Consider the following 18,406-nt stretch of genomic DNA (forward strand, 5'->3'; position numbering starts at 1 on the left):
TTTCTAAACCAATCGTTTTGTTGCACCACTAATTTTGACCACTTTTCCTGAATAAGAAGTCTAGAATAGAAAAGAAATAAACATTATACACTGACTTTGTTCTTTCCACAGATGTACTTGAACTACCTGGGGAACTACGTCCCCAACGCATGGAATTATGAACATGGGTGCAGCCACTGTGACGACGATCTTCTGGATTTGTCTCAGTTACATGTAAGTGATTCACATTTAGCACTTTTCCATCTGTTTTGTAATGCTTGTTCTTTCTAAAACTGCTGCCACGGAAACTTTTTTTTTTTTTTTGTCCTATTTTTTGTGAAGCAAGGAAAAGATGAAACAGTTTCTTGTATTTCCAGTACGAGCCGTCTAGCTCCGGGTAACCGTCTAGACAGACGGAGCAGAGCTCGGTTTGTCTTCTTTCAACAGATAAGTGAGGCTGTCAGTTCGGCCTTCTTTCCTGCAATAATAGCCTTATACGTTTTTGGACATTTTTAAGGCGCACAAACGTGATGTGATCTACTCAGGAGAAAAGGGAAGCATTGCATGGCTGTGGTGCAGGATATGGTTTCTGAGGTTTTGAGAAGTGCTCATTTAAAGGGGAGTCACTGTTGACCAGCCTGCCTTTTAGTGGGCTCCGCAATCCGGCTTTTTTCCACAATAGTGAGTTACAGCGGTCATGCTGAAAATTTGTCAGTCTAGGCTGGAGTTGGGCAAGAATGGCAGGCTTTCGTAAATGTCTCAGGCATTGTGCTTTAATCTGTGAAGTATGTTACCGTATTTGTCACTCTGGGCATTGAGCTTGGAATCTATCAACGATTTTTTTTATTTTATTTTTTTTTTTTATTGCTTTGTTTTTGAAAGTTTTTCTTCACAGTTTAATGGCATCAGGACTTTGCTTTTGAAAAAAAAAATCATTCACCTTTCTCATTTCAACCACAAACATCAATGTTGCTTTAGGGATTTTCTGTGATGGTCCAATGCAAAATTGCGTATAATTATAAGTGAATTTATACATGACTTGCATTTGTATTCAGGACACTTTACTCTGATCTCCTTGCAAAATTCCACTTCTACCAATTACCTTGGAGACTGCAATTGTGTATTCTAGTCTCAGTGTAAATGCAGCTTTCCTGTAAAGGCCTCGTGGGTTTATTAAAATACAGTAGAAAAATATGTAGAACAATACAGGAAAAGGTCCAGGAGAAAGTTGTGGGAATTTTGAACCCTGGTTTAGATTTAAACAATGGAACTAAATGCATAAAATGAGAAAAATGCATCTTTTCTCAGCGAATTCTGCACATGTTGACTACAAATTTCATGCCACCACAAATCCACCAAGACATGGTCATCTTGACACTTGGGTGAATGTTCACTTTCCAGCAGGTCTGTGACTCTTAATTCTAGTCTCAGTTTGCAAACAGACCTACAATGAAATTGTGTGGACCTAAACACAGTCTTGAGTTAAGAACTCTTGACTAAAATCCAGACCAGAGTGTGTAAAATTTGAAAACAGATGCTCACAGTAGCTTGTGCTCATTGACACTGAGCTAATTTGCAAGGAAAACTGACAAAGATTTCAGTCTCTGGATGTGCAACGGTGCTGGAGACATGCCCTGAAATACTTGCAGCTCTAAAAACCAATTGACACGAGAGGGTTGAATGCAGCTTTCAGATTTGAGAGAAAAAAAAGAAAAAAGAAAAAGCTAATAATTTCCTATCCTCTTTACAAGTATGCACTGCTTGCCTTGTTTTGTTTGTTTATTTGTTTGTTTGTGTTTTTCTTTACATAAAATACCAATAAAATAGACAGGAGTTTGCAGTTACCCTGTCACAAATGTGAGAATGTCCAATGGCTACAAATGTTTTAAACTTTTAAAACTACATTGGCACTAACCGAGGCACATAAAAAGCCTCCAGCTGACCTTTCACAATGAATACAGAAATGTTTGCTGAAGTAAAATAGCCTGAGAAGACATATCATTCCGCTGTGTCTCTTTGTTTGTTTGGGACAGAGACGACCAGGATATCGGGTCATGTGGGAACACTGTTCCGACTGTGTCTACACTGTGCCTTTCTACCCGGGTGAACTTAGTCCTCTGGCAGTCCTCTGTGGCTTTTACGAACTTTAACTTTGAACCTTTGGCCCTGCAAAGACACTGGAAGTCTTAACCCACCAACAAAGACTAGCAATCCAGACAAGCCCGATTTCTGTGTCTGATTCATGTTAAACCTCATTGTAAATGCTCCAGTTTGTCAATGCGACCTTTTCTTCTTTATTGGTCCGCCCTGTCTACAGTCCTGGTGTAACAATTTAAGCTTGTGTTGGCTTGATGTTTGAGGTTCCTTTCCTGTGCCTGAAATACAGTCATTGCGGAACGTGCAAATTAGACGGTTCGGCAAAGGAGGCATTTTATCCCTGGCCCAGACCTTTTGCTGTGAACTGGTCAAGACGATCACAAGTCCAGACTGGCCCGTGTGGGCTAAGCAGAGTATCATGGGAAAGTCTTTCCTCATCTCTGTGTCCTCCTTTATTCCCATCTATGTATAGCATGTTCACAGTGTCATTTTGTGAGTTTTTTATGTGCCTTCAATCATCACTTGGGCTTGAGTGTAGGAGAAAAGCATGCAATGCAAAGAATAGCACTAAGTAATGCTATTCTGTTGAAGCATTACTTAGTGCTTAGTGATGTTGGCGACATCTGCAGAGCCATAATGTTTATATATCTGTACGATTGAAGCGAACTGTAAATATTCTTGATTTATTTAAAACAGTGTTGCATCACTCTGATTAGCTGTTTAAAACAGAAATGATTTATCTTTCCTTTTATCCAAACAGGAGTATCCAGACGTGCTGGTCGGAGTGTTCATTGAACAGCCAACTCCATTCCTCCCTGAATTCTTCCAGAGACTGCTCACTCTAGACTATCCAAAAGATAAACTGAAACTCTTTGTTCATAACAACGTGAGTGTGTGCAGCTGCTTTTTGGGTTTTCTTTTTTCTAGATTACTGCAGTCCAAATCCCTCCCAATAATCTGTTAATATTGGCTCCCTGCCCAGGAGGTTTATCACGAGAAGCACATTCAGAGGTTCTGGGAGGAGAATAGGGATGTGTTCAAGAGCTTCAAAGTTGTGGGACCAGAGGAAAATTTGAGCCAAGGAGAAGCCAGGAACATGGGAATGTATGTCCGCTTGTTCTAAGTCAAATATCTTTGAGAATCTTGTGCTTGAAAAACAAAACAAGATTGAGATTACCAGTTCATAATGGGCTAGCACTGAAAAAGCTTTTGTATTTTAAGCTACTGATGCACCAAATCTCACCTGCCAGCACAAGCTTTTCTTCAAGAACTGTAATTAAAAAGACAGCATTTTTTGTCTTTTTTATTAGGCAATTATGAAATTATCCAAACTGAAAAATTAGAGAAGAAGGAAAAAGGATTCTCAACCATTCACAGGTTTAGTTTTTTACTATAGTTGCCTGAATGTACAGCTTATATGAATCCATGGAAATTGCATTTCCCGTTTAAATAACAACTGCCGCACTGTGAGCACAACCTGGTAATGCTAACATACAGTGCTTTTTATGACTGGGAAAATATATTATTGAGTTTCCAATCCTCCTGTAGTTTGTTCACAAGTTGATCTGTTGGTGCATCTCTAGTTAAAACATCTTCAATACGTTTAAATTGGAGATGTTTAATGTATGTTCCTTAACAGTATCGCATCTCCAGTCTGAAAGACAAAATCAATAGAATTCCACTATAAACAATTCATGCTCTCTGCATTTACCTGGACAGATGACACTAAGTATGAAATATACAACCAATATTTTATAATTCATCATCTACATAAAGTTTAAAGATACTCAGACTGTGCTTAAAATTCTCTTATGCATTTAAACAAGACATTTTTGACAATGTTCCGTGTTTATTTTATCAGGGATCTTTGCCGCAAGGACTCTTCATGTGACTACTACTTCAGCATAGATTCCGACGTCATGCTCACCAATCGGCAAACGCTGAAGCTCCTCATTGAACAAAACAGGTACTCACGCAACAGCTGAAACAGGCGTCATACCAGAAGTTACAGAAGTTCAGAAGTTACAGCTGAAGTTAGCTGTAACTTCAGCATGCTGAAGTGCGGGATTCATTCCTGAAGTGGCAAACCCACAAGAACATTACAGCCAAGTTAATTAAAGTTTTAAAAAGGTCGCTTTGGGTTCCAGTCCTTTTGCCCCTCCTCATAGAAACAGATGGAGTCGAGTGCACTAGTCCTAAAATGCTACTTGGAAATACCTAAAAAACAAACAAAAAAACACACATGCAAAAAAGAAAAAAAGAAAAAAACTACAACAAAAAACACGCAAACCCTTTTCCCCCCATCTGCAGCGTATGATTGTGAAGAAACCTTCCCATAAACTGGATGTCACTGTGGCTTTTGTTACCGACTGGAAGCATGCAAGACGAGAGACTTTCTAGGATATTTAAAGGCACCATGGGAATTTTCTGCTGGCACTGAGGCTGTTGGGGGAAAAAAAAAATAAAAATAGAGAATGTGCTTTGCACGAGTCTGTCGTAGAACATACGACTATCTTCTAATTTAAGTTAAATTAAACCAATTTTGGTATGTCTTGTTTTTATTAAGTTGTAACAAAACAATATTTCACAATACATTTAGAATATTTTTATTAACAATAAGATTTATCGAAGCACTTCCCCTCCAAAATGTGACACAGTGAAACATTTTTAGAGCTACCAGAGGCAAGGCATGGGAATCATTTTAATTCAATCAAGCATAGTAAGTGGGCCTGGTTTGCATTAAATGTTTATGGGATTTGTTACTGAATTGGCAGTTATTTCAAGCAAAAGTCAATTGCTCAGCTCCGGCAGGTTTTTAAAGGGAATCTGTGCATTAGATGTTGGTCTAGTTTTATCCGTTTTTTCCACTTTGCCTTCACAGAAAAGTCATTGGACCACTTGTCACTCGTCACGGCAAGCTCTGGTCAAATTTCTGGGGAGCCTTGAGTCTGGACGGCTACTATGCACGATCTGAGGATTATGTTGACATTGTACAAAGGAAACGAGTGTGAGTCAAGCGTATACCACTTAACGTTTCATTTTTTTTTTTTTTCAACTTTTCAAACACAGCATGCAAGTTTTAATCTCTGAGTGTTGATGTAACTCCTATCAAATGCATCTCAGTGTTTTGACAACATTCTTAGCCACTATTAGCGATACATAGCAACATAAGTCCAGTAGCTCATTGGAATCAGTGCAAATACTTGAAAGTTCATCTTTAAAGTGCACATTTATTAAATATTCTACATAGTGCTGTGATTGTGTTACACTTAACTCGCCTTCCATTGCTACTCAGGACAACGTAATATGTTCTGTGTGTTTTTCATGACAGCAAATTGCTTTACTGTTCTGCTAGACAACTGTTACAGTATCGTTCTCATTTTTTTTAATATCACATAACATATATCAACTTTGTTAACCACATAGTTACTCCAAGTCAGTAGTTGTTAAATCCTAAATATTGCATGAAGTTAATCAAATCACCAAACTCTCATTGTTCCCTTAAGATAGTGTGGAAGTAAAGTGAAAGATTTTATGTTTCTTTTTGCTTTAAGGGGTGTGTGGAACATTCCTTTCATGGCGCACATATACCTCATCAAGGGAACTGTATTGAGGAATGAACTTAAAGAAAGGAATCATTTTGTTCTGGAGAAACTGGACCCAGATATGGCTTTGTGTAGGAACTCCAGAGAAATGGTAAGAAGGTGGGGGGGAAAATGGTGTGTTGGATTTTTAATATTACAATGAATATGTTTTGGTATTAATAAGCTTCTGCCACACTGTTTCTGTTCTTGGCACATATTTTGGCACATCTGAAAATATTTTCTAAGATATATGCATATGCTACAGTATCAGTTTTTTAGAATGGCAAATGTGGAGTGTTTAATGGCATGCTGGAAATACAAGGCAGCTAGGCAATAGTGTGACAGAAGTGTTAAGGTATTAGAAAAGGATTTTGTTTATATACCAAGAAGGCTTAATAATGCCAGTAGAAAATGCAACACATCTAACTTGTAACAGAAGTCAGTGACGTCAGGGAAGTATGTAGGTGTTTTGAAATGTATTTGTCACCAAGGCATGACCCAACTATGTTCCTGGTTTGTCTACAGAGCATTAAGGTACTCTGCTCTACTTGCATCCCATCATCTTTTGTTTTTTGCTACCATTATTGCCATGATCTCAGTCAGTTGTAATGCTTGGTTTGGCAGCTGACATGTATCTTGCTTTTTTTCTTTTCTGAACACCTTTAAACTGTTCACTTGGCTCCACTCTATGCCACCTACTTGTCACCTCTCATCGCAGCTGAACCACTGCCCTGCTCTCTATGCATTCCTCCCATACTAACCCCGAAAAAACATCAGCTTCAGAGGGAGTCTTGCACTTTTGATCATGCGGGCGCGTTTTCACTCCTACTAAGTTCTACTGTGTGTGACATGGACATATTTTCATTGTCACTTTGTCTCTTACTCTTGAGTAAAATTTATGCAGCCTTATTTACATGATGCTTCTCCTTTATTGTAGACCAGTCACAGGGAAAAAGACTCCCCTTCTCCGGAATCATTCCATATGCTCAGGTCCCCAAAGGTCAATATTTGCTTTGATTGTTCTGCTGTCTGATATTTTCATTTTCAATAGTATTGCACTCAGAAACGAATTGATTGTGATTCTTGTAAATAGGCAGTGCTAAGTTAAAATGTCAGGTTCCAATAACATTTAACATTGAGATCGAGAATTTTATACAATATGATGACCCCTTGAACTTTTTCCACATTTTGTCATTCTACGATGACAAACTTCAATGTATTTAATTGGAATTTCATATGGTTAACCCACACACAAGTTTAACAAATTAATGACATGTAAGGAGAAGAATAGCCTACATCATTTTTATTTCATGCTTTTATCTGAAAAGTGTGGCATGTATATGCATTCACCTCTCGGTACTTTGATAGCCCTAAATAAAAACCAGTGCAATCACTTCATAATTAATTTCTGTCAACCTGAAAAATGGAAGTCTCTGTGGTGTGGGCAGCAACATCCTGTGAGGATGTTTATTTTTTTGTTTGTTTGTTTGTTTTTAAACACAAACGGGGAAGCTGGTGAGACTTGCAGGGAAGATGGAAGGAGGTAAATACAGTGTAATCTTATAGCTCTGTCTAGAGCTATAAGAGGCAAAGGTTCATCTTCCAGCATGATGTCATCAATACAAATAAATTATTTTCATTCAATTTCTCTGCTATGCATAAAGAAAAACAGATAGGATATGATTTACGTTTGTGTATGAAACATGAGAAAATTTACAAAAAAATAAGAAAAAGTTCAAGGTTTGAATGCTTTTGCAATGTCTGTCACAGTGTAAGAAACAACAACAACAAAAAATAATTCTTACAGTTTTGGGGAAAATAATGTGAACCTTTTGTTTGTGAAAAGTTTAAATTTATAAGCAGTTTAGATTTAGATAGACTTTAAAGGGCTGAAGAGTCATTTTGCAAGTCCTCTACCCTGATGCTTTACCCTTACAAGCCAATCACGCGTTAGCAGCACCTCCCCCACTGAACACACCGACTGATCTCAGACTAGGCTCCAACACAACACACCCTTTTACCTCGCTTCTTATGCATTTGGCCTGAATCACATCTTTGCAAACACGAACTGAGACAATTGCAATTTGGAAACTCAGCACCACACGGCTGCAAAACAGACCCATAATCTGTGATTTCTGACATTAACAAAGCCTAGTCTGATAGTGAGTCCAGATCCACTCCCACACAGCACCCTCCCTATGCATCACTGAAATTAGAGCGTCCTCTCTAGATCTGCTTCATCCCAAGATGCCCTCCTGGTCTTGCCTCCCCTCCCCCCAAACCCCTTAATGACTCTGTCTTGTCCTTACAAGAGCAACTCAGAGAAAACTGACCAATAAATAATCTCAGATTATTTATATGCCACCTGTCTACTTGAACCTAGAATTAAGCATGATTTCAGTGTGTTTTTAGACACACTTAAATCAGTTTTTATTCTCTTTTGTATGCCAAAACCACTAAGGGATTTACCGAGCTTTAAATCTGCATGTTTTATGGTTATGTAGACGCACATCTGTTGTAAATAGTGAGACATCAAGAGACTTTTCACCTTTAGCATTTGTATGGAATTTAAGAGCATTTATTTCCCTGTTTGCTGCAGGGAGTATTCATGTATATAACCAACCGTCATGAGTTTGGGAGGCTCATTTCCACAGCTAATTACAACGTATCTCGTTACAACAACGACTTGTGGCAGATATTTGAAAACCCTGCGGTAAGTCATTATGGTCTTTCATTATTTTTACACGCATGTGAAATCTATTTTTTGCCACCTGTAAATTAGAGGTAATGGAAGAATTAGAAATATGAGACAATAGAAAGCTGTCATGCACAAAAAAAAAAAAAAAAGGTTCCTGGCTGGTAGGGAGAGCGATTAGCCCTGTGAGGTATGCAAGTCGGCAAACAGCGTGAAAAAATGTCTGCTTATCTAAAAATCTCTCTGCATGCAGGACTGGAAGGAGAAGTACATCCACCCAAACTACACACAAATTTTCACTGAGAACCAGTTGGAGGAGGTTTGTGTTTATGTGTGGCTTTCACATGTACAGACTGAGAGTGCGAGAAAGACAGTGACATAATGTCGCCTGGAAATCCCAACATCTGGTTTTAGCATGTCTGGGTATCGCATTACAGCAGCTACAACCCCAGGTGAAGATGTGAGTCAAGTCCTTCCTCTGTAGTCACTCCATGCATGTGTTCATGTGTGTGTTGCAGCCTTGTCCAGATGTGTTCTGGTTCCCGGTGCTCTCAGAGAAGGCGTGTGATGAAATAGTTGAGGAGATGGAGCATTATGGTTTATGGTCTGGAGGCAAACATGAGGTCAGTACTGTTGGTTGAGACTTCCTGAGCATAAAAGTGAAAGGTATTGCAATACTAGCTCATGCCTGTGGCCACTGTTTTCTGGGATTTCTTTTTGCTTTTTATAAGCATTTTGTGTGTTTAAAAATAATATTCTGCTTCTAAGCATTTTTTTTTTAATTCTTATGTATAACTTTTGATTTTATGGCTACATCTACACTCATGGTAAGAGAAAAGTACACCCTGTTCTAAGGTTTCACTGTATAAATGATATGGCATAATTTGGTTTCTATAATTATTTCAGTCACCACTCACCACAAATTCCTCACTGCCAATAGTTATTGAACAATGATGGGGTCAAATGGAATTTTTTCAAAAAAACATAACACACTACAGAAACCCAAGATGTTTACAAAATGTGTCAATTCCTACAATCTTATTTTTGCAATGATTATATACAATGTAAAAAGTCACATTGGAGAAGTAGAAGCTGAACACAGCTAGTTCCTTGTTTTTATTTAGTTTCATAAATAAATGGAAAATCCAAAAGCATGGATAGCTAGTTTGAGGTAGCTAGTTTGTGGCTAAGATATTTCCATCCTCTCAAATACAGCGCAGTCTTTGCTGAATGACAGCATGGGCTTTAATAAGACTCAACCAGCCTAAAAAAGGTTGCAACTTCAATCACTGGGTGTGACATAAAATCTTCTGAAAATAGCTTACAATTAAACTTGATAAAGTTCAAATCCTATCTCTTTCCCAGGGCTACAAGATTGTGTTATTGCATCCCTGGTTTGGGAGCTCTTACAATGCTGCCTTCCTATTTTATAACAGAAAAGCTCATAGACACAGAACTAACATACAACAGTTCCCATGTCTAAAATGAGAAGCTGCACTAAAGAAAGAACTAATGATCAACATTTATTTTCATGGTGTTTGGGCTGTTTTATGTTGCTTTAAATTGGTAATACGGTGTGTCTGTGAGTTTTCCGGGACAGACTGAATTCATGCAGACACTTTGAATAGCTCTGTTCGGGAAGTGACTCTCCTGGACGGGTCATTAAGCTTCATGCTGACAGACAACAGCCCTGCCTGTGGTTTTATTGGCACACAGACATACCAGCATAATCATCACGGTGAAAGCTGTGGTCACACACTTTGAGAACGGCGGGTCATTTGTTCCATTGTTAATCGCGCTACTTTCTTTTCTCGTCCTTTTTTCAGGACAAGAGGATCGCCGGAGGCTACGAGACGGTTCCGACGGATGACATTCACATGAAACAAATTGGCTTTGATAAGGAGTGGCTGCACTTTCTCCGGGAGTTCATATCGCCCGTCACATTGAAGGTTTTCTCCGGTTATTACACAAAGGTTAGTTTGACATGACTCAAACCCCTCTTCTTTCTTCTAAAAGCTAAGACTTGTCTCATGAACCCCCCGGGGGATGGGAGGAGTAATAATACCATGAATATTATGTCCAATTGACTTTTTTTTTCAGATTCTAATGTAATACCCTCCAAACTCTATGCAAGTTGTGTTGCTTTGATTCCTTCATTCATGCTTGAGGAAACCTTGAATCTCTCATAAAGCACCAACTATTTCCACAAAGCTCCTCCCTGGAGCTGCAGTCTCCAGCTGACCTTCTGCTTCACAGAGCACCCCTCCGCAACACTTTCCACACACAGCTCCACCCTTCTGGCTGCGTTGTTTTGCTGCCAGAAACACGTTTCTTTTAAATATAGGACACAATTCAGGAATTGTTTTGCTTTATAAAAACATATAAACCCTGATGATGTTTACAGGCCCCTATTTGCGTGTCCTTCAGATTTTCCAAATGCATTAATTTCTGACTAGCGAGTGACACAGTGTATTTCTGTTCTATCACGGCAGGGATACGCATTGATGAACTTTGTAGTTAAATACACACCCAACAGACAGGCCTTCTTGAAGCCCCACCACGACTCCTCCACCTTCACCATCAACATCGCTCTCAACAACAAGAATACTGATTTCCAGGTAAATGCATTTTGAAAATAAGTCACAGACTGCCATTTTGGTTCCTTCAGACTAGAGCAGTTTATTCTAATATTGCTATTAGGTTGGCCATTTTTCTTTCTTTGGCCAGAAACACAATGGATGCAGAAGTGATAGACAAAATCTTGGACCTTTTGGTTATTTTAACCTAAACGCTTTTGCCCCTTCATAAAATGTAAGCAAAATTGTGTCTTGAATAATATAATTCATATTCTTTTGAATATGAATGTGGATTCTTTGCATTCTCTTATAAACTTCGTTTGCCTCTCAGTATTTCCTGTCATCAAAGTACAACGTTTTTGTAAGTGTTGTAAATTTTACCAATCAGATGAACAGAATTTATTTTGCGAGACAGAAGTAAAACTCTTTTTTGAAAAAGCATCTATTAACTCCATGAAAACATCCCTATGTTGGAGACGATGGGGCGACGCTAGCTTGGAATAAGACATTAAAATAAAAATACCTGTGGTCTAGCAAGGATATATTAAAGGGACTTGGTGAAAGTTCTTGTATGATGCACTTTGGGCATCTTAAAAACACAACGTTTTTCGTCTGCTCTGTTTACACCCAAATTAGGGTGGAGGCTGCCGTTTCCATCGGTACAACTGCTCCATAGAATCACCAAGAAAAGGCTGGAGCTTCATGCACCCAGGACGCCTGACTCATCTCCACGAAGGTCTACCCACAACCAATGGCACTCGCTACATCGCTGTGTCCTTTGTTGATCCTTGAACTGCCCTTCAATGCCCTGCTATAAATTATTTTTTTTCTTTATTTTTGCTTTAGTTTTTATTTTTTATTTTTATTTTTTTTTGGTTCGTTTTTGTGTTTGGTCATCACACGATGCAATTCTCTTTTTTTAAAGCAAATGCTTTGAAAGAATGATTTTTTCAAAGAATCTCTGTCAAACAGAGTGAAAATGGTAAAGAAAAGTGACTGAAATAAATGACAGAGTAGATTGGAAGTAAAGCTAAATCAGACAACATTTATGTGTACTGTAGGTTGCCATAATGTTTATAATACTGATTTTACCATCATGGTAGCCGTCATACACACTGGTATCGTCACAAACAAGCAGCTGAAGCATGTGCACATTTAACTGGAGCAATTGTGTTTCATGTATAAAATGTTCTTCACAGTTTGAAGCTTACTACTACTACTGGTGCTACTCGACTTCTTTATTTGCTGGATAGCATGTTAATTTGATTTTCTATACTGAAGCAGCTTATTCAAGACTTTTATTGAAGAAACTTTGAAAAGGGCTATTTTCTCAGTATTTTCACTAACAAGCAAGTCAGCAGATTTCAGTTCACCTGTTAGAATTTTCACATTTTACTGCCCTCTGCTTTTTCTTGCTTTATTGAAAATGCCAAACATTTGCTTTTCTGTAAATAAAAATGCCTTTTTTTTTTTTCCAGAGAGATGTGAGTGACTGGGTTTTGAAACTCAGAAAGCGAACATGTTTAAGTTATTGTCAAGATTGAATAAAATCTGTTTAAGAATGGTTGCTCCTGTATTATTTTGATGATTATGCTCCCGTTCCGGTTTCTCATACCAGGTCAGCCCTTCCTGAAAATCCTGCAGACGTCTGCAGAACAACGTTTGGATTACATCACTTGCTTGGTGTTGCCATGAGAGGCCCATTTCACTTAGGCATCTCATGACTTCGTTAACATTGATTTGACATGCATCTACCTGACTTTGAATCTATATAATTCAGTTGAATTTATTTTTTTTTTATTACATGTGAAGTGGTATAAGAGAAGTGTTTGTTGTAAATTCATGAACAGAATTGAACTGAATTTAATTGACACTTCTATCTCATTTGAGACATTTTTTTTATTATTTTAATCTGGTCTCAGAAGTTTCTACAATGTTCTTTCTGGGGACCTTAAGCAGCTTTTTTTGGTCTTACAAAAGGTCAAAGGTCCTTCTCCAAAGACCTACCAGCTGATCAACTTGCCCACTCATCACGTTTACAGACAGACCTACATGGTGTTATCCCTGTTTCAGGTTGTTTTCACGTTTGGACATGTCACATGTAGAATCAATCAGGCCTGTTTGCTCTGAAGGGAGCCTCACGTGTGTGTTTTGGGGTGTGGTGTGATGATATACATAGGTAAGAATGTAGTTCAGTGTATCTTGGAGGGAGTGTGCAAACATGTACATGTAACCTAAAGAAAACTTTGCAGATCAGAGATGTAAAGACTGAGAAGGTGCAGATGGGGAATCTATAGCGGGTGGAACAGGGTAAGGTGTCATGCTTTAAAATAGTGATGTTCAGTCAGTTTGAATCAAATCAAACCAGTGCTTCACTGATATGAAACATCTAAGGTCTCACATCTCTTATCAGTTCTCATTATATTTTAACATCCACAGCCTCTCTAGAGAGTTGTCCCCACCTCTAGGGGCCATGTTTTCACCCTACGCTGCTGGCTGCCTGACCAAAGGCACGTTTCTGCTCCTTGTAAAGCTGAGATGAAGGCTGAATGTCTGAGTAGCTGCTATGAGCCAGCTATGATGAGGGGGGGGTGACGCGGGGGAGATTTGGGTCAGACTAGGGAGGGAGACTTATTGCTGCTGAAAGAGCCTTTTGTGTCCATCATTTCCCCCTGAACTGGCTCGACTTCATACCCTCTGAAAGGTGACATTGATTGTAAGCAGGAATGCAGCAAAACCTGCACTCTGCCCGAGATAGAAAAATGCCACATAAATGGTTTTATCAAATAGAGGAAGGGATAAAGAAAGCTCGATTTATTTTAGTCCAACGCAAGGAAATGTAAAGAAGATGTATTTGAATCCCAAAAGGCAGGTTGTTTTAGGCATGCTTTAGCTTGTTGACATTTCATGCTTGAAGTCAAGTAACAGAATAACATACATTGACGTAAATAGAAATATGTCAATAACTATGCTGTTTCCGGGGGGGAGTGCAGTGATTTAGGCATTAACACAGCCTACACTCTGCCCTGAATGGATTTTTAAGAAGTGTGTTCATAATCACAACTGAAATGCTTTAACCCAGCCAGTGTGTGATCACAGTTGGCCCACGTCTCAAAACTGGGGAATGTGACAACAGCAGCTACCTATCTATCATTTCTGTCTCCTGGCCATGTAGCAAACAAATACCTATAACATTTAGTAAAAATCTGATATGTTTGTCAATATTTTTTACCTATTTTTAACTAATTCTTAAAGATCACTTGGGGTGCTTCAGTTACACTTTTTTGGTATGACCTATAAAAGCAAAAACACGAAACTATGTGTTGCATCAGCTCTGATTCTGAAAGAAATTGCCTGTGGCACACACTACCCTAATAATCCCACTGCGCATTCGTCTGCAAACATATTTTGTTGAAATGTTACATTGAAGAAATGCATTAAGTTACATCTCATGCTTGGTTTTAAGTTATTAAATTTTTTTAAGTAGTAATCTGAATTCAGATTTAAGTCCATAGCTGCAAGTAAAATACTACCACGGTTTCCGAATAAGATTTAAGTCTGCATGTTTGAAGGTGTATTCTAACACGTTGACATACCCTTTCAACTAAATTATTACATTGTAGCTCAGCTGTAGTTTAGATGTCCCTGCTTGATCACACAACCTCTGCCCCAGTTTTAATTTTGTTGCAACTTTTAATAGATCTAATAGGTTTTCTTCCAGCACTGCCCAGTGTTTAGCTCCATTCATTTTTTAATCCGTTGCCGTGCTGTGGGGAAAATTATGCCACCATGGTGCATTGTGCTTTCAAGACACTATTCGATTAATAAAGGCCACACTTCAGACTTAATTGTAATCCAAATATTTTCTTTCCACTCCCCAACCGCACACCATTTTGTGTTTCTCTATCAAAGAAAATCACAATAAAATGTGGCTGTAATGGGTTGTTTCTAGCTACAGCACTGGGAGCACTGGGAGTAGGAACTCGATTTTTTTTTCTTTTGTTTAAAAAACATTTCATATTTCTCATACCAAACTGTCACAAAATAGTGAGAGTTTGAATAAATATGTTTAAAAAAAATTTGGAATTTTTTTTATATAAAAGTTACATACTGCAGCTTTAACCACAAGGCAAAATTGTGAAGAAAACTGAACGTTGCACTAAAACAAATACTTCAGTCAAAATAATTGGAATTCACTAATGACATAGGACATTTGTTAGTAAACTAAACAAACTATTTGCTAACTTTACATAGATGATTTCCAAACTTCTGCTTGGCTTCATGCTGAAAAATTCTGAAAATATTTAAACTTCCAGAAACCTATCTTTAATATCTAGCCCCAATCAGCTTTTCTGTGAGGAATTATGAGGAATGCAGCCACAGCTTTTAAACCCAGTCACATCACTTGAAGGGGCCCAACTATTTCTGCACTTGCGCATTGTATATACAGGATACCACATGGCTAGCTCTCTGTAAATTTCTCTAATTATGTTTGAGGAAGAGGGCGGAGGTTGGGGATATCTGGGTTCAGGCACAGTGCAATTTGGAGTTAGTGGAAAAATACTCCAAAGAGACAAAAAGTGAGGAGAGACTCGGTGCAGCTGTGTATTTTTTGGCCTCGTGCATCTCTGTAAGATTTTTGAAATCATTAATCTTCATTTCACACAAATGTTAAAAAGTGGAACGAGAAAACACCCATCAAAAGATACTGTAAAGTAAAAAACATATATATTTTGTTATACACTTAACTCATGCTTTGTACTGTCGAATCACTGGCGGTGGGAGGCCTCTTTAACATACGCTCTTTTCATCCCCATTTTACTATTATCTTGCTATGTTGTTTTATGTCTTTTAAAATTGTTTTGTGCTGATAAAGCTCCATCTGGGGACATGCAATGCAAATTAGATGAGGCCATAAATGTTATAGTGTTCTGTTTTTGTTCATAGTGAACATGTCCCCCCATGCAAATGAACAATAAAGAAAGAAAGAATGTATGACGTGTTCTGCTGGACCAACACCTGTTCATTAAGTGTTTGTGTGTCAGCTTTAAATGAAACACATTTTTTGGACAAAGTTTGCATCCTTTGTTGTGAGCCGAAGCTTAATATAAGTGTTATTTTATTGCAATTTTATTATTGTTGCCTTGGCCGGTTATTTGCTCAACTTTCCCACCCTGTTCTGTTTAGAATGAACACATCTATTGTATTGACAACAATTACAGAAATATTCTGAGTAATATTTTTTCTTCCCCATTTTATGTGCCACAACCATTTATGTTTTTTTTTATAGGGATTTTATGCAACAGACCAACACAAAGCAGTGTATAATTGTAAAATGGTAGAAAATAGGCTATAAAGGCACTTCTAAAGATGCACAGTGCCTAATAAGCCCCCTTTACTTTATAAAAAGAAAACTTATGCCGGAATAAAATCTCTTTCAATCTGAAAGCATTGTCCAAGATCTTCCAAAACATTTCTGCCCACCTATCCCCAAAGGCCTGGCAAAGAGAGCATTTAGTACAGTATCACTCTGGAGGGTTATGGTAACTCAGTATCAGCTGCAAACATCCAAGGCTCAGGGGGAAAAATCTGATCAACATTAATCATGCTTCACAAATAGTCCCTGAATAGAAAAAAAAAATGTCAAGAGGAAAGCAACCGCTGCAAGAAAACTATAAGAAGCAAACATGTTTATTAAACTTTGTATTTGCTTACATGACAAAATCCTTCGTTCGATGCATACTTATTGTCTCGCTGCAAGAGAAAGTTCTTTGTCAGCTGTAGTAAGCAGTTGGATTATATTCCTTCAATTTGAAATCAAAGAAATACTTGGCTGCAGTAAATGCAGCTGTAGCATTAATACACCATCTTGGACCCGGGGTCCATTGGACTCTGCAAGATTCGTATCCTGTGTGAGGTCTCACTCATCCTGAGTGTGTGTGTGTGTGTGTGTGTGTGTGTGTGTGATTTGGAGAACTGACTCCCCCACGGTCCCCTTTTCTCTCCCTCCCTACTACCCCGCTGTCCGACACCCCACACTCCTCCTGAGCGTCACTATAAGACCGCGGGAAGATTTAAAAAAAAAAAAAAAAAGTCAATAGAATTTACCATTTCAAGCCTATGTATGACATCACAAATAATATACCTGTGTGGATGGACTTCCTTCTGGCAGCCTAATATCTATGATTATATGCAACCCAATGATGTGCTGGCAGGGACAAGAAATGGGAACTTTGATCCGGGCGATTTAACAAAAAAAAAAAAAAAAAAAGGGGGAATTATTGTGAGCCTGTCATCACACCTATCATCCAGGTGGGTAATCAAATATGCTCAGGTTATACACTACCAATTATAGCAGATTGTATGCCTTGAGACCATCAGCACACTCCCTTTCTAACCACCCAGACTGTTTACCATCGTCATAGCAAACTGTTTGTACATACCATTTATCCAAATTACACATCTACACTCTGTACAAACAATCAGCAGCCCCACACTCCCAAACATATATTGATTTATGGAGAAGACAAAAGTGGAACAGAGGATGGGTGGAGGATGGGGAGTTGTCAAAAGCCACAGGAGCTCCATTTATAGCCAGCTAAGAAAATCAAAGCGGGACTTTTATGAGCTATTCTGGAGACTTCTGAATGATCTTTCAGAGTGTTTAGTCTGACTTTTGCGCCTTCAATCTCTTTGTAGGTTGAATTTCAGCTGAAAAAAAAAAATAGCAGTGTAGGGTAATTTGGTGTCAGGGTGTGTCTGTACGGGTACACAGAGGCTACGTGTCTTAGGTCAATAAAAGTGCATGAAAAAAAAGAGGCTTGCTTTCGGGTCCCTCTGTTTTTCTATTCATCAATCCTAAAGTAGATCCAATCTTTTCTAAAGCTTATTGGAAGAAAGCTCCAAAGACAAATTGTGAAATACCAGTGGAAATGTGAAGAACTGTTTTTCAACCACATTAAGGCTTTAATTGCTGTAATTCCATATTTCCATTGATTGAGAAGATAAGAAATATCAGTGCGCCATAAAATGTAAATAAAATACTTTCTTTTTTCAAACTGACGCACATTGCACTTTTATTAAAAAAAAAAAAAAAATATATATATATATATATATATATATATATATGTGTGTGTGTGTGTGTGTGTGTGTGTGTGTGTGTGTGTGTATACATATAATGTTTGGAGCGATGCCAATCTTATCTTAAAAAGCATTTTCTGTTAGTTGCTTTGAGGTTTGTTTGCTTTGTTTTTTTTCCTTCGTCTCTTTTTTCTGTTTTATTGGTGATTCTAGTTTATTTCTTGTCTCTAGTTATTCTTTGTTACTCTGTCATGTTTCTTAGATTGAGTTATTCCTTAGTATTAGATTTATTTTCTAGGCCCCTGTGTGCTCTCTCTTGCCCCCTGTGCCACATTGTCTCTCTCTCCCCTCACACTTGCAAACTGTTAGCTAATCAGCTCAGGTCTTCTGTTCCA

At 38.2% G+C, this 18,406-nt stretch overlaps 1 protein-coding gene across 2 annotated transcripts in view; it reads left to right on the forward strand.

The window, feature by feature from the left end:
- Positions 1-12,495, forward strand: part of plod2 (procollagen-lysine, 2-oxoglutarate 5-dioxygenase 2) — a 36,801-nt gene extending 24,306 nt beyond the window's left edge. The window contains exons 8-20 of one of the 2 annotated variants that reach the window (XM_014984975.2): positions 112-213; positions 2,837-2,962; positions 3,059-3,180; positions 3,938-4,042; positions 4,958-5,083; positions 5,631-5,772; positions 6,598-6,660; positions 8,260-8,373; positions 8,609-8,674; positions 8,874-8,978; positions 10,182-10,328; positions 10,848-10,973; positions 11,568-12,495. In XM_014984975.2, coding sequence (XP_014840461.1) covers positions 112-213; positions 2,837-2,962; positions 3,059-3,180; positions 3,938-4,042; positions 4,958-5,083; positions 5,631-5,772; positions 6,598-6,660; positions 8,260-8,373; positions 8,609-8,674; positions 8,874-8,978; positions 10,182-10,328; positions 10,848-10,973; positions 11,568-11,723 — 1,500 coding nt within the window. In that variant the 3' untranslated portion in view covers positions 11,724-12,495. The remainder of the gene's footprint in view (positions 1-111; positions 214-2,836; positions 2,963-3,058; positions 3,181-3,937; positions 4,043-4,957; positions 5,084-5,630; positions 5,773-6,597; positions 6,661-8,259; positions 8,374-8,608; positions 8,675-8,873; positions 8,979-10,181; positions 10,329-10,847; positions 10,974-11,567) is intronic. The other variant, XM_014984976.2, reaches the window with a different exon arrangement.
- The last annotated feature ends 5,911 nt before the right edge of the window (positions 12,496-18,406 follow it).

This window comes from Poecilia mexicana, unplaced genomic scaffold (genome assembly GCF_051168715.1).
Source record: "Poecilia mexicana isolate PSO_F unplaced genomic scaffold, ASM5116871v1 scaffold_20, whole genome shotgun sequence".
Classification (NCBI taxonomy): domain Eukaryota; kingdom Metazoa; phylum Chordata; class Actinopteri; order Cyprinodontiformes; family Poeciliidae; genus Poecilia; species Poecilia mexicana.